Genomic DNA, 16559 nt, shown 5'->3' with positions numbered 1-16559 from the left:
CACTCAAAAGGAAAATTGCTGATTTCCTTGAAAAACACATGGTGCTGTTCTTCAGGACATTTATCCAGGAATTGGGGGATTTGGTGTAATTAAAAATACTCTGTATTTGCTTGTAAAAATAACCAACGGCCTCGTGTGCTTTGGTTCTTCACCCTTCATGGTGCTTTCATTGTGTTCCTACAAATGATGTTGAATGCGCCCCGACCCCAGCACTCATGCATAAAGGCTGTGAATAATTTGGCTCCTGAAAACTAAAGACCCATCCCAGGCACCACCAGCTCAGGAATGCTGGGGGGGAATTGAGAGTTCCCATTGCGGAGGCCGAGTGTGCACAACCACGCTCCCTGTGGACTGTGATGACTGGAGCACCCACCAGAGGCAAAGGAGCCTCTGAGCTGGTGTCCTATACTGGCCATCAATCCAGAGTAACCATTCGGAAGAGGAGTTGAGGTGGAGTCTTATGTTTCTAAACTGGGGGACTGTAAAGGACAAGATAAACTACTTGGGGTATTTCCTGTGCAATTTCAAAGCAGCTTATTTGACATAGTATTAGAAAAGATAAATAAAAATAAACGTCATCAACCTACATTAAGTCATTTGTCTATAATTAAAAAATGAAATCGTTTGCCACTTATGAATACTTCTATTCCTACCACGGTCAGGGAGGGGGTGGGGAGAGAGAGAAATGCATTGACCACTTGGGGTAGTTTATCCAGAAAGAGGGGTGCACATGCTCCCATTTCAAAGTAAATTCAGGTTAAATCTGGTGCATAACCTTAACAGGCATCATTTTTTACTTCTTATGTTTAAAATTTCTCTCTAAAAAGAAAAAAATCAAACATCCCTCCATGTTTTCTTACCACTTAGACTGTGTGTCCTTTATTCTGAATAATACTGTGTATGAGCTGTGAATAAAGTTAATTTCAAAATAGCCCTAGCAATTATTGGATTAAAATTATCCCACAAAAAAATCTTTTAGGCAACTTCTCACATTAACCAAGCTAAAGTTTAGTCCTGTAGTGTGGGCCTGGGTGCTTAGGTTGTAGTCTACAGAAATAAAATAACACACAGAATTCTTGCCCAAAACTGAGGAAAGGATTTGCCTCTGCTCCCCTTCAAAATGAGATCGCTGATAATCAAAAGAATTCAAGCCGAGTTATAGGATTATGGGCACAAAGTCACTTTGGTGCCTGTGCGTGAACAACTAAACATCTTCTTAGGACCCTAATTCAAAAGTGAAATTACCCCGTCTACTGTCCAATGCATGCTGGGAATAAAAGGCTGTTCTGATTCATAGATAAATGGGATGTCTGATAATAGAAGAAATTCAAGCAGAATTAGGACTGTAGACACAAACTGATGTTGCCCACCCATGAGCAACCAACACAATCTATTGCCATATGCATGTTGGGGATGAAGCTGCCCCCACCCAAACAAAAAGCAAACCTGTTGCTATACACAAACTCTGATGCCTATAAAGTTGCCTTTTATATAAAACTTTGGCAAGAACTGAATTTCAGTAAATACAGCCCCACCCTCCTGTTGACAATCATTTTGATGCTCTAATGCACAGAGTTCTTTGCTCTGGATTATCTGCTGAGGTTCAAGGGAGTCTGCATTTTATCATCGGTTCTCACTGCCTTGGCCCTGGTTCAATTCCAATTTAAGGAAATACTTGAAATACTGTGTCCTCTGGTAGCATGCAAACACTCTAGGAATCTGATGCTTCCCAGAATAAACTGTGCTTGTTATATAAGTCCAATCAAAGACACTTTCAGAACAGAACAAAAGAGATTAGATCCGCTTCAGTTTAAATCGTCTAAAGAGACTTCTCTGCCTTGGATTTGTTAATGGCCTTAGTGCAAATAATGGAAATAGAATCGGGCATTTCTATTAGTCACCCAAGGAGCTTTTCAGTTTTGGGTTCCACTGGAGGGCTCCGTCACCACGGCTCTTCTTTTAGCAACTGGAAAACGTCTTGCCTGATTAGGAAGTTAGTCATTTCATATTTTGACATCTACAACAATGTGAAGTCTAAAAACCTCACAAATTACATCTATAAGTAACAGGATATATCACTTTAAAGATGAAAAGCTCAAGCATTCGTGGCGCCTGTCTTTGTTCCTGCTAATCCTATTTTACTGTTTGAGTGTCAGATATTTTGTAAATGTGTGCAGTTGAATTCAAACAACAAATGTCGACAATCAGCCCTCTGACTTGGTATAAAAAGCACCATTATTTTTTATTAGTTTTATTTTTTATGTATTTGTTCTCTGAGGGCCTAACCTTCTAAACATACTTGATATTTCATCAATCAGTATCATTCCAGACCAAGCATTCTCTGTGTCGTTCAGTTTTAAAACTGAGAACAGTTTTGAACATCAAGGGTCTGAAAAGAATTGACAAAGGAGAATTTGGGGAATGTTCTTAATCCTCAGTTTCTGGGGAATGTTTATCCCTTCTTGTTTTAGCCTGGGTCACAGACATCCCCTGAGGCTTTTCCTTTCCATTTACTTTGTCCATTTAAGGTTAACATATTAGGAGTTTTGCTACTGCGAGATTAAAATAAGGAGTTTGACGGGGCTTTCTCAAGGCTCCCGCACCGACCTTCTCCCCGGGTTCGCAGGCATCTCGTCACTACAGGTGGCGTCAAGGCTACCAAGCAGTTTCTTAGTGACGTGTTATATTTTCCTGTGTATTCTAATAAAAGGGAGGGAGGAGAATGTGCCTGTTGATTCGTACACACTGAAAAATAAGGTACAAAGTTCGTCTTGATAAAGTTTCCCCGATCACATTTTGAAGTCAATTGCCTATGAAATTTTATTGCAAAATTCACGGTAACATCATGGTACTGGGCGTTCAGTGGTCAGTAGGACAGTGGACACAATCGGGTGATTTGAAAACACTACAGAGCAAGAATATCATCTGTGTTGTTTTCAGTTTATAACTCTAAAAAATAAATTGGGGTGAATATCAGTTCTGTGATTTTGTTCATAGTATTTATTGATTACCAAAGTATTAGTTAATTCATTCTAATCATAAAAGATAAAAGCTTTTTCCTCTTGGTTCATAATTATATTGTTTAAGTGTATTTTTTCATGCTATTTTTTTTCTTTGTATAATTTTTCAATTTGTTTCAATATGCAAATTCAGTCTCTCCCTTTCATATTATAAAGATCTGTAAAATAATCAGTAGCTACAGTCCATGTTTTATAATTGTCACAAATGTCTTTCCCAATAAATTTGCAAAAATTAATAGCCTAATAGACATTTTTCCAAATAGAAAGTATAAATTCATAAAATTTGAATATCCAGTAATGCTATAATCTCCAACAATAGTTGCTAAATATAAATATAACTGCTGTAGATAAATGATGCAGGTGAAACCATCTGGTGAAAACTGGTTACATTTATGGACTTAATTTTTTTTTTTTAAATTAAACTTCCCCCAAATAAGTATTTCTCTAGTAAATCATTAAAAATATGACTAGAAATAGCTCCCTAATTATGACTATTTTCATGCTATTTTATTTCACCATTTCTTCCCCCACCCTGGGGAGAAGATAGGTATCATATTTCGCGGGTGTTCACATTTTGATTTTATTATTAGATTTTCACAGCAGTAATGAACATAACCAAGCTTCCCATCAGAGGTGAATTGCAATGGCCATAGTGGAAGAAAACGATCGATGATGAAGAGAACAGGGCAGGTAGGGCCAGGAGAGTGTTCTGAAAGGGGGAGAGGGCAAGAACCGGCAAAGACTACAAAGCCAGGGAGATCATTTGGCGCTCTTTACAGAGACAGAAGGAAAACAGAGTTATGGAAAGTCTTTCTTGATGATCATGACAGATGACTTCATTTCAACGTTATCCCCACTCATTCATAAAGTATAAATAAGTTTTTTAGATTATCAGATGTTAGAGTGCTAATGTACACGGCAGCTTGGTGACTGTGGTGTTGGGGAAGTTCCCATTCATGCAACTATAGCCCCCCAGGTGCAGAGGCGGAGTGGCTGGGGCTGAACGTCTTCAAGGAGTTCTTGCTCTTAGGAGATTTGCTTCCTATGAGAGCATGTCCTTCCTCTTCAGTCTTGGGGTGTGGGTAAACCAGAAACTCTAAAAATGGGCTAAGACAATAAGCCAGGGAAAGAACTAAGTCATCTCACACTCCATAAAATAATACACATTAAAATAACGTTTTTCTACAACAATCACCATTCCGCAGCCATTTCTAATGACTTAATCTCAATTGTTATACATTAAACACTTCACTGGGAGAAACCACAGTATCTGATACAGAAACAGAAATGGGTTTTGTGGGAACCATTTAGTTCCTGCATCTTAAAAAAGTAGATGAATCTCATCCTCCTTGGCTATGTGTTCAAAATATATATTAAATACATTAAATACTCCCTGGTAATAAATTGAACAATGTACGGTAATGATTTCAAAGTTCCCAGGTATATTTTAAAATTCTGAGAGGTGACACTTAATAACTAATGATCTTTTCAGACTTAAAGAACAAAACCTGCTAGTTATAAATGTTTGTGGAAGAAATTGAATTTTTTAAATGAGAGCTTCTCTCCATTTTCATCCATTAATGGTCACTATTAAATAAAAACAAGTTTATGATTATGATCATAGGACCAATAACTGAACTTTAACTTCAATAGAATTATAAATTCTGCCCACCTTATTAAACCCTGGTTTAAATAAGACCAATTTTAATGTGATATGAACTCACAGGTACCCCAAAACAAAACAAAAAACAATCACGTGTTCATGATGTTTTGTTCCACGTGCTAGTGAACAAATTAATACACCATTTTTTTTCTACAGGGAAACTGAAGACTTTAATAACAAACCCTCCAAGGTCAAAATGAACACAGGTATGCCATCTCTGTTAGTTTTAAACTTCTCAGCCTTGTTCTCTAAAAATCATCTTGGTCCTAAATCATTAGTTTAGCACTCTGCTGATCCTAAATGTATACTGAGTTTCTGATTAGACGGATAGTATAAATTCATTACTTACTTTGTCTTTTTGCTCCAATCTTATAGCAATCAAAAACAGAATTTGGGGTTTTATCTACCCTTTCTCCCTTTTCTGTAAATCATATCTTGAAATTAACTCCTACATACCATAGGAAGAGGTAGTATCTCATTTGCACACATACATTTGAAACCCCTCTTAGAATAGGCTAAATTCAAAGGCAGATTGCTCTAGTAGAAAATATTTAAATTTCCCATTCTGTAAACCCTTTATGTTGACAGTCAGCAGACAGTGCCAAAGCTTTTTGTGAAATCAGCTTAATTAATCCATATGCACAATACACCTAAAGTCATAAGCATTATATTTTCAAATGTGAGAATATTATCTCAAATTCGCTTAATAACATGGATGCCTCTGAACTCTGTATTGTATACAGATTAATTGTAAAAGTGTTTGTGGTACATGCTATGTACATACATATTTTTTTCCATAGTAGAAATGATTTAGCATACATTTCACCTTTTCCCCCCTGAAATCTTTATATTTGGTTTTAGGTAATTCTGGAAAACAACTTTCTCACTGACATTTTGTAATTTGTGTACAAAAAATACTCTTATCTGCAAGCAATCACCAGCAAGTTTGCAGTCTCTTGTTATCAAGGGAGGATTAGCAACCACTGGTGAGAACCACTGTCTAATCCCTTGGCCAAGTGTGGACACATGGCCCACTCCCTGTGATTCTGTGGCTGCCCCTTGGCAGAAGCCTGCTCTGGCTGACCTCTGAACTCTAGGCCGGCTGGCCACTGGGGATGTAGACAACCTATAGGTGTGCAGAGCAACAGGCAAGATGGGGATACTGGGGACAGTCAAAATATACAAGGAAGACTCAGAAATCCAGAGAAATTGTAACCCTGGAAATGAACCAAGCAAAGGCATTTCGACAAGGGGAGGTGTGGGAATTAGACACAGGAAATAGAAGAAGAAACATTATTAGGTGAAGGAGACTGAAGAAAGCAAACAGAGTAGACGGCCCATAGCTGAACCAGGGTAAGTAGTGTTGTGAAGCTATAGTCGGTCCAGCAGGCTGTCCACACAAGGAAGTTTTATTTCCACAGCTAATAACAACTATGGGAAGGCACAGAAGTTCCCTAATTGTTCTGAGACATCGCCTCACAGACTTAAGTTGACTTAAGACACAACTTCCCAATATCCTTCACTTTGTGGAGCGCTGATTTTCCTATTTATTATCACCCTCTTATGACAGAGGTATAACATGTGGTTATACTAAAGATGCCATATCCATGCATGTACAATGCATTCAATAATTAATCTTTCCATTCACAGGATTCAATCTCTAGTGGCAAGTAGGCAAATAGAAATTTGTAAATTTGTTTAGGTCGCCGGGGTACTTGAGCCAAGTTACTGCTACAGCAGCATGGCTCTAACCCTTTAAGGCATCCTCTATTGAAAAGGAATGAGCTTGGCTCCATGCAGAATGCTAATTTGCATTTATTTTGCTTATATGGGTGAACCTACATATGCATATGCATGTAAAATATGATATTCAAACTTGGTAAGAAGTGACAAACCCTTTGTTTAAAATTCCAAACCAATACTATAGTGTTGCTATAAAAACATACCACTTTAAAAAAATATGTGTACATATTGCTGTAGGAAGGTGAAAAAAGCAGTGTTGCTATATCTCAAAATGAAGTAAAAATTAGTACTTAAATATCTAACAAATACAATTAGCTGTCATTATCTACCTACCAATCATTAAAGATATATATTACTATTTAAATATTTATGTGTCAGTCACTAAAGTAAAAAATACATATATATATATTTAAAAGCAAAGCAGCTCTTTGTTTTTAGTCAAATACAAAATAAATGAGCCAAAGGACATGTGTTCAATTTTTAGACTAAAGTATCTGGACGATGTATAAAAGTATATACAAAACATGCTATATTTCCACTCTAAGAATTTGTGACCCTTTATTTCCTAAGGCAAATCTTAACTATGGAAGAAAGGAAAGAGAAAAAGACATGAAATAATTCATAGTATGTGATTTACCCATATGAGCGTTTTCAGGAGTAGAAATAGCTCCCAAGAGTCTTGCATGTGGGAGGGAGGGGGTGCAAGTCACTCATGAGCACAGCCCTGCGGGTCAGTAACGCGTGTGAAGGTGAGAGTAGCATTGGGATTCTGCAGAATGACCACAAATATGCGAGACAGCATCCTCATTTTGAGATCTTAAAAATCTCTTCAAGAAACTGCAGAAAATATCAACACACAAATAAGTAGAAATAGAATATAATAGACCTTTCTGTTCCAGCAATTTCACAGATGCCTCAACTATTCGAATTAAGCTCTTTATTAAACTATTAACAAAGATGGATTCTCCATTTATTTCATCTAGGTCTTAGAGTTCCTTAGAATACAGAAATTATTTAACCCAGCGGTTCCCACACTCTCTTGGGTTACAGAGCAAACATATCTCAGTAATGTTTCACTGCACTCTCAGGACAAAAGAAATGCCTTACAGTTCCACTTATTAAGTAGCTAGGTACAGACAACTTAATAAGTACTTATGTTCTATCCACTCAGAAGCAATTTGAAAAAGTAATACACTTAAATTGAAAAAAAATAGTCATTTGATTTTATTCTCTGTGACCGCAGTTACTTACTAACAGAATGTGTATGTTTATTGGGCGCTGCAAAACTCCGCAGGCCTTGGACTCAGACTATATCTACTGGTCCCAAAGTACTTTCACAGGGTACTTGCTTTTTTGTCACATCACCAGAAACCCAACTTTTCAAAGATATGATAACATCTAAAGGAAGATAGCACAATCTTTATTATGTTGAAACTGGGGACTACCTCCAGCTAGTAGTTCATGCAGCATCTGACAGATATCACTGAGTTTTCCTCAAAAATGTAAACTATCCCTCAAAACCCTCAAGAATCAGCTGAGGTAGCCCGGGGCACCTCGGCACACAGTTTGGGAACCATGGGTTTAACCAACGGCCTTGGATCTACCTCATCAGTCTGAAATCCTCCCTTTTCATCTGTCTCACTGCTTGTTTTCAGATGTTCAGAATTAATAGAACCAGAAAATAAAATCTCTTCAAGATGCATCAATTTACACTTTCAGCACCTTGACTACACAACCCTGCTAGCTCCTACATACCACACATTCAATAACATTACCTCCCTTTGATCAGAAGCACTCACCCCTCATTGCTATTTTCAGTTTGCAGAGTTTGCTAAATCCTACTGGTGCCTCTCCTGAAGACATCTGTAGTTGTATGTTTCCACCACTTATGTCTTTCCATGTTTGGTCTTTGAATTATACAGTCTTTGATTTATTTGACCTATTTCTTATGTTGTTTCAAGTCATGTTTCTATTTTAATTATTATCTGCATTAGGAAATTGTTATTTTAAACATATTTAAGAAATTACATTTTAATATAAGAATCACTCTACCAATTTTAAGGTCTATTGACCTTATTACTTGTGATTTTACTAATAATGAATTCAAATCATACTTCCAAGTACTCTTAAGTTCCTTCATGTCCAATAAACAAAGTGCACACTTTTCCTTAAGAAATAAAGAAAAGGTATAAATGTCTAATCACTATGTTTTACGCCTGAAACTAATGTAATATGGTACGTCAACTACAATTGAAAAATAAAAAATATATTAGAAAAAGGAAAAAAATGGGAATAGCATGTGGCAATATATAATGATTATATCATCATATTGGTGATGACATTATTTGTCTCTCTTGTTATAACTTTCAAAAAGAATTAAACTTAAGCTGTTCTAGTTCCAGGGGGATGAAGAACTACTTATTGTACATTCCATATACAAAGGAATGTGGGAATGGAACTGGAATCTGTTCGTAAATAGAACATTAACCTTCCAACTTTAGAAGCCTTGTAAGGCTAAACTTATAATAGCTGGTACATTCTCACTTACTTGGCATCATTTTGTGACTTGCATAACTGTAAATATATAGATCATCATATACCTATTCAAAAGTATAAAAACAATTTTTTTTAACATGGTCATTTCAATACTGTGTATACAGTATTATCTTTTATTTTAATTAGGCTAGTTATTTCCACAACTAATAAGAGCTATGAGGAGACCAAGAATTTCCATAATACTGTATGTTTTTTAGGAATGCTGTATATGAAATATTCCGTGCCTGTATCAGTTAGTAACATTTACTTCAAGAGGTATTTAGAACTATCTTCAGGACTCATAATTGTAGCTAACACACAGTAAACCTAAGTGATAGCTACAAAAGGATATTATCCTGTGGCTCCTAACCCCAAAAGAGAGGTTATCCGTAACTCCACAAGCTAGTTACACTGCTTATAAAAGTAATAATTGGATGTAAATGGTATAATCAAAGTTGAGTTTTATATTTATGTTTTCATTTTTTTAAAAACCATAAAATGTTAGGTAAGTTTGATTTTTTTTTTTGATTTTTTTTTTTTTACGGAAGCATTTTCATCTACTTCCAAAACAGACTCCCGCCTTTTTGTTTTGTTCTGAGTGGTTCGAGTCTGGGGTGCTTGAAGAATTTGCAGATGGATTCCACGGTTACTAATTCCGACTGTTCATCTTTCCCACGGATGCCTGGCACGTTTCACTTAAAATGCATGGTATTTATTGCATGTGCTTTGTCCTTGGCTGTGGCTTCTGCTATATCATTTTTTTGCTTCCAGATAGCGGTGGGTGTGCTCGCAAACGTGCTGCCATGTCTGTTACATTAACATCTGTGAAGAGAGTTCAGAGTTCTCCAAACCTGTTGGCTGCAGGTATAATACCACTAACTCACCCAATGTCACCCTTCAATGGCTTTGTCTGACCTTTCTCTCTTTCCAGAATTCTCTTGTTTGGATGAAGAAAGTGGCTGTAAATACCTTTTATAATGTCCCACAAGGTCTTACATTTCTTGTCTCAAGAATAGCTCCTATCCCTCCTGACTGTTTTGGTTCTAAAAATAAAAAAGCCAAAGGAAACTGATATCTTGTAGAAACCATTTTAAAAATCTAATTAAAAACAACAGTCACTTGCCAAAAATGTGTTGAGTAACTGCAAGTGTTAATAACTATTTAAGTTTTTGTCTCTTATGAACTAAAGTAACACAGTATTTAATCAAGATAACTCATAGTTGTTTTGTTGGTTTTTGAGCTAAAAACTGTTGAAGGGTGGGGATATAGAGGGTCAGAAAGAGGGATTTGTAGGAAACTATTTATTAATTCACTTCTTTGCCAAAGGTTGCAAAAAGAATGATAGATTATTTATTTTGAATGACATCTTAAGCCTTCCTTTAATCCAGTCAGCAAAGATCCTTCTTATACGTATTTTTAAACGTCTTGGTGCAATAGAGATTAACGTCCAACCACAGGTATACATATATTCTAGCAAGTAATTGGGAGTGTGATATTTGAGCATCTACTGAGGTGAGTATCTCTAATAAATGTCCACCAGCACTTACCTAAGCTTGTAGGCACAGTCCGCTCTGAGAGGGGACGTTGCTGTGGAAGACCAAAGAGCCTGGCAACCCCAGCGACTCCAGACCCAGAAATAGACCCGCACCTTTTGGTGACTGACTGATGGGTTTGACTGTTGGTTGGTTACATGGGGGGTCCTTTGTTTTTTATTTCTATTTGTGGGGTTTTGGAGCAGAAGTGAAAAAGGGATGGAGAGTGTTTAAATAATTTTAATTCTCACTGTGCATGTCAGCATCTTTTACATACATATATTTAGTAGTTCATTAAATGCTCAAGATGTCCTTGGTCCTAAACTATCCAGCTCTGTTGAGGAAAAACAAGTTTCCAACTAGAGAAACCCACTCTTGCCCTCCACCTCCAGTTCACAAATAGATTTTCAAGTTTAAATAGCAGGCCAGGTGGTTCCAGAGTATATCAAGTTTCTAAAAATTGAAAGTTTCATTGCAATGTATGTAGTACAATTTCAGTTTGGTTTAAAAAAATATTTCTCTAAATATGTATCATATACACGTTTGCTCACGTGTATATGAGCACAAAAAGATGCTAGAAAAACTACAAACGTGTTTACATGGGATACCTAAGGGAAATGGGGATAAAGGGAAGTAAGAAAATAAATTTAAAAGTCCAGAGCCATCAGGTAATCGAAATGCCTGTACCATGGATATCATTGACATTTCAACCAAGTGAAATTCTAGCCCAGGCTACTCAGTGGACCACTGACCGGTGCACCTGCTAGGGAATGTGGAACTGATTCAACAATGTTAAATTGTTATTTATAAAAGTGACCACTAACGGAATAACAGTGATTGGATTAGAGATTGCCGTTTTGGAAAGTCAACTCTAGAATATCAGCAATGTCATGTCACTAAACTAAAAGAAAATATTTAATGCTTCAGAATCAAAATAATAGAAAGTGTTTAATACTTTAGGAATATGAAATAATCTTCAGTAATAAGTGGGTAGGGCTGTGGGCCATTTTAAATTTTATATCATGAGGCTTAAGATTTCTAGAGAGTGAAGTCCCCTGAACTTTAGTCTTAATTGTTACATTAAAAATAGACCTCTTTTGTATTAAGGCACTTAGGTACGATCCCTTTTTAAAAGAAGTTTTAATTCCATTTTGAAGAAAGAGATCATCCTCTTTGTATACCCTTAACATTATATGGTAGCCTTCATAAGAATTTATTTGACACAGTGTCTTTTTGTGAATCAAAAGGGGATTGGCAAATATTGATTGCATGAGAAATGTTAAAACAGCACAGTCTTTAAGTAAAAGATCACCTCCACGAAAGGTTCCCTCTCTCGCCTCACAGATGACAAGTCAATATAAGCTGCTTGTCATCAACTATCTATCCCCTAAATCAGTCTTTCTCGTTTCCTTTTACAAGTCAAGTCCCACTGGATAATTCATAGGCACATGGATGTTTTAAATCCAAGCCAGAACCGAAACAATGAAAATAGAGATACAATAAGCCCTTTTGAAGTACATTTTATTTTACCAAAACCACCTGGCAGTCTCAGGTAACACTGAGAAGGATGAGGTGCCGTGGCCGTGACCACTGTGCCAGGAAACACCACTTGCATGTTTTACACTCTTAGGAAAATTCACTTGTAACTCAGGTTTCTTTAAAAAAATAGAACTTGTCAATTTCCTACCTCTCTGAGAAAAAAATCACTTCCTAGACTCCCAAAGATCTGTCAAAATTAAATGAGGGTAAATGAAGGAAATAAATAAAAGGCCCATCACAGTACTTAGAAGCACTGCAGGCATTCCGTTCGTGGACTCGAATTTAATGAATATGTTTACATTAATTCTTACAAAGTAATTGAACCCTCTACAGGAAGGAGCTGTAAGAATTAAAATCACAATTCTCAAGAAAAGTATAGTTTATGATGTCTAATATGCCACATTGGTTAGAAGGAATTTAAATGTGGGAACCATAAAGTTGGAAAGGGCATCCAGTCCAGTCCCTGACACCAAGCCTGGAATGAGCGTGGACAACCTGTCTGGCAGGTGCCCCCCTTCTGGAATATATTGCAACAGCTCTTTCATATTTTAGTATAAAAGGATTTTAAATGGCAATAAAATGAAAACTCAAAGTCTAGAGAATGATTTGAAGCATCACGTAATATGGTAGACACATTTACACTTTTTTCAAGTTAAAAAAACCCTGCAAACTACAACGAAATTGATCGCTGTCTAACATGGAAGTTGAACATGGTAACATCAGGGCATCCAAAGCTATGGATCTCCGGGTTTGACTTCATGCTAAAAAGCACTCTTTGTGTACAAACCAGAAACCTTTTGATGCTTTCATTTGATATTTAGAAATTCATACATTCCGCTTGGGCAATGATAAGATAAAATTACATGGTTGCCATAACACTGGCGAGGGAAATCAGTGTTTGAGAGATGCCTTGATTATATATTAGAGTTACATACTGAATAATATTCTAATTGAAGTAAAAAGTAATGCACAGACTTCTCATCGGTATATTTTATGTACCCAGAATCTTAGAACTGAGATAATGTTGCCAAATAAAACAATGCATGTAGTTCTTCGGCCAATGATCTTGACTTGGTGGTTCATTTCCTTTACCCTCAAGTAATCAGAACATTTCCTTTTCTTTTAGGCCGTGATTCTCAGTCACCAGACTCAGGTACAGAAAAGCTCTTCTGAGTAACCATTCCATTTGTTGTGTGCTTTTTAAAAAATATACTCATAAACACATCGTTAACCTCGCCATAAAGTTAAATTGCATGTACAGTTGTGCGTATTAAATTAAATTTCTAAAGAAAACTTCGAATTTATTTTTACTTCAAAAACTGTTAAAAGTGGATGTAGATATTGTTGTATCCAATTTGTGTTCTCTTAATAAAAGCTTGGAGATCTTACAATGACCCAAATCAAGAGCCACTGAACGGAGATGCTACGTATTCCTCTCTTGCAGCCAAAGGCTTTAGAAGCGTGCGACCAAACCTGCAAGAAAAAAGATCGCCCACCCAGGTACTCCTGCCCTGTCTACCGCGTCGTTCTAAAGCAAGGTCGTCAGACCACCGCTTTTCCCTGACTCTTTTCTAGTAATATGTGCATACTTTGATACATGTTTTATTTTTAATATATGTTTGATTTTGTGTTTCTACTGCTGCTCAGACTTGTATTGACAACACAGGTCTTAAGACAAGTCTTAAGTTCAAAGCAGGTTCGTTTTTGTTTTTGTTTTGATTTAGCTGATAAAAGCAGGTCAGTTTCTAGCCTAATGTTTAGGTTATTTTCTGATTCTTGTTGCCAGCTGATGATTTAGACTTCAAAGTTATGAAGTTCAGCAATACATTATATACTTAATAAATAGGAGTTATGCAACTGCTCATTATAGTAACTAAAGGAATTCTGTGTTGGAGATATTAGCAAAATTGTGCTGCGGCAGGAAAAGTGTTATCAAAACAGTGTGACTAAATTATATATATATATATATACACACACACACACACACACACACATATATATATATATATGCTTCAAGATCTAAAAATATGCAAGAGAACGTATGTTGACTTTTAATGTAGATGGAGACAAACTTTACAATGTATTCTCTAAACTATTTTCCCCTAGAGGGCAGCTTTTGATAAAATAAAACACATTCCTAGTGGAATAAAATTGATCAATCTAGCCAATAAAATATATAGTATAAGAAGGTATGGTATTGCTTTACTCTCTATAAGGATAGAGTTAGTACTGGTTTCTTTAATGACTAATGTTGACTTTCTCTCTGTTTTTCCTTCAACATTGTTTCTTTTTCCGGATGCTTTTGGCAATCCAGGCACCCCCTCCACCCCCCAGAAAAGAGAGCTTTTGTAGCTCCTTGACAACCAGCCACACTAAGGGTGACATTTTAGACCAGTTAGTTACTAACCCACAAGTTCCCTCCTGCACAGAGTACGTTACTAATAAACCTCTTCAGGGAACTATGTGTTCTAATGAAGATGACTCCACCCAGACAATTGTATATTCTGAAGAATCTAACACAACTGTGTCGTATACACAGAAAATTACTAATCTGCTACCACCAGCTTCCAGCCCAGGTTCCCCACCCAATACTGACACAAGTACCCCATTTCTACAAGAGGACTACACGGAAGATTCCCAAACCCGGAAAACTTCTACACTGAAACTAATCCATAACCAGGACCTAGGAAGCAGCATCCCCTTTTATGCTCCACAGCTTTCCAAATCTGTTGACTTACCATCATTTCTCAAAAGGCCCTGCTCACCACCCCCTAACCCAGTGCCTGAGAAACACACAGCATCTCTTTCCATTCAGATAGCTCCCCTGTCAGGACACGATCCTGAAAGCCAAAAACAGCTACCCGAGTCTTCTCCAGAGACTACAAAGACACCTCTTCAGCAAGAGAGACAAAAATCTGCAGTTGCTGCGACCTCTCAGTCCTCAGACTGCCGGGTGATCCATTACACTTTCCAATCTCTTCTCACAGGTGTCCCGCAGAGACCCTAACTCCTTGGCTCTGGGCTTCTTGTGTAACATGTTGCTTTGTTAGCGTCCCATCAGGAAGGGAAAGGAGAAAGAAACCATCTTCCTATTTAAAACCCTACTAAATTCATCAATAAATTTCTAGTTTTCTTTTTGTTTAAAAATATATATAAATATACAGTTCTTTTATCCAGAAATCATGTTCTAAAAGTTTCTTCCTTCTAGGTATTCATTAGAAATCACTGATGGTCATTTATCACTTAAAACTCTGCAAACCACTTTGGTGTTCAAAGTACTTTTAAGTGTTAAAGAAATGTGCTTCACACCAGACCTTTGAACACCTAGATTTCCTTTATTCACAGGTATAAAATCTCTTAACTATTCACTCCTCTGATTTAGATATCATATACCATCAATGTGCCCAAATCTGTGTGACCGTTTTAGGTCCTTTGTCACCAGGTCTTGGGTAGAGACTATAAGGCTGTTAAGAAGTCTGGTAAAAGAGTTTTTGTGCTGAGGTTATAGGGTAATCTTGGATCATGAAAGGAGGTGGTACAGTCAGGCCTTAGGGGAACCGGACAATGACGTTCGAGACCCTCTCTCCCTCCGTCTCACGTGCCACCTAGCTCCCGTCTCTCCCCTCCGTGAGTTGACCTCAGTCTCACTGTAGCCTCTGTTCCCTCATAACTTCAAGCTGCCTGTGAATGTCCATGACATTCTCTGTGTCAACATGCACCTGGGGCCCTGGGATACAAAACTACCTGACTGGGGCATTCCGTGCTATATAATTCAGATCCCCAGGAGGGAGGCAGTGCCTCCCTGGCCCAGCTTAGTTCAGGTAGCCCCCGTCCTGAGCAGGAGCTGTGGCCGGTGAAATGCAGTCACCTAGGAACACGTGGCTGCCAGACGTTTCCTCCCCACTCCCTCAGACGGGGCTGAGCGGAGGCTGATGATCACAGGAGGAGTGGGGTGGGAGGGAAGGATTTCCTTTCCCAAGAACACTTAAATTGTTTATTTTAAAATTGTCATGGAAATTTAACATCTTAACAATGATATGGGTAATTATATCACTCCCCCCCAGGTATTTCCTTAAGTATGTTACTGTCAACTGAATTGAAAAGGGGGATGAGACCTGCCAGATCCCTTTGCCTGGAATTTAACATATTCTGTACGTTCCTTGAGAAACGAGGCTAGAAGCTCAACCATTAAAGAGGCTAGAAGGGGGATGTTAAGACCCAGGGCACAGTGCGTGTTAAGCCAATTGGAACCAGAGACAGAAAGAAAAACAAGTCCCCCACATACATGTTTTTATGTATTGTTAATTTTTTTCTAGAACATTTCACTAGTTTAAAAAAATATTGAAAGGTTTAAAAGTTGGTGTATTAAAACTGAAGATTCTTTTAAGTTTAAATGTTTTATTTATGCCAAAACAGAATTTATTATCATTTTGCTTCATCTTAGTTAAAAATTGTTTAACATCATCACTGGTCAAGAGGGAATCATCAAACATGACTATTCTCTCAACTGAAAATGAGATCAGGAAA

General features: G+C 37.3%; 1 protein-coding gene across 9 annotated transcripts in view; it reads left to right on the top strand.

Annotated features, from left to right (window-relative positions):
- Window positions 1-16559, top strand: part of SORBS2 (sorbin and SH3 domain containing 2) — a 172815-nt gene that overhangs the window by 84471 nt on the left and 71785 nt on the right. For 3 of the 9 annotated variants that reach the window (XM_087814090.1, XM_016211316.2, XM_016211312.2), the window contains exons 3-6: window positions 4840-4889; window positions 9733-9825; window positions 13159-13185; window positions 13408-13532. In XM_087814090.1, coding sequence (XP_087670216.1) covers window positions 4880-4889; window positions 9733-9825; window positions 13159-13185; window positions 13408-13532 — 255 coding nt within the window. In that variant the 5' untranslated portion in view covers window positions 4840-4879. Of the gene's footprint in view, window positions 1-4839; window positions 4890-9732; window positions 9826-13158; window positions 13186-13407; window positions 13533-14038; window positions 14986-15564; window positions 15568-16559 lie in introns of those variants that run through there. The other 6 variants (XM_016211314.2, XM_087814092.1, XM_087814088.1 and 3 more) reach the window with 5 other exon arrangements.

This window comes from Miniopterus natalensis, chromosome 2 (assembly GCF_054644295.1).
Source record: "Miniopterus natalensis isolate mMinNat1 chromosome 2, mMinNat1.hap1, whole genome shotgun sequence".
Taxonomy (NCBI): domain Eukaryota; kingdom Metazoa; phylum Chordata; class Mammalia; order Chiroptera; family Miniopteridae; genus Miniopterus; species Miniopterus natalensis.
Note: the sequence above shows the minus strand (reverse complement) of the source record. Positions and strands in the feature narration are given on the sequence as shown.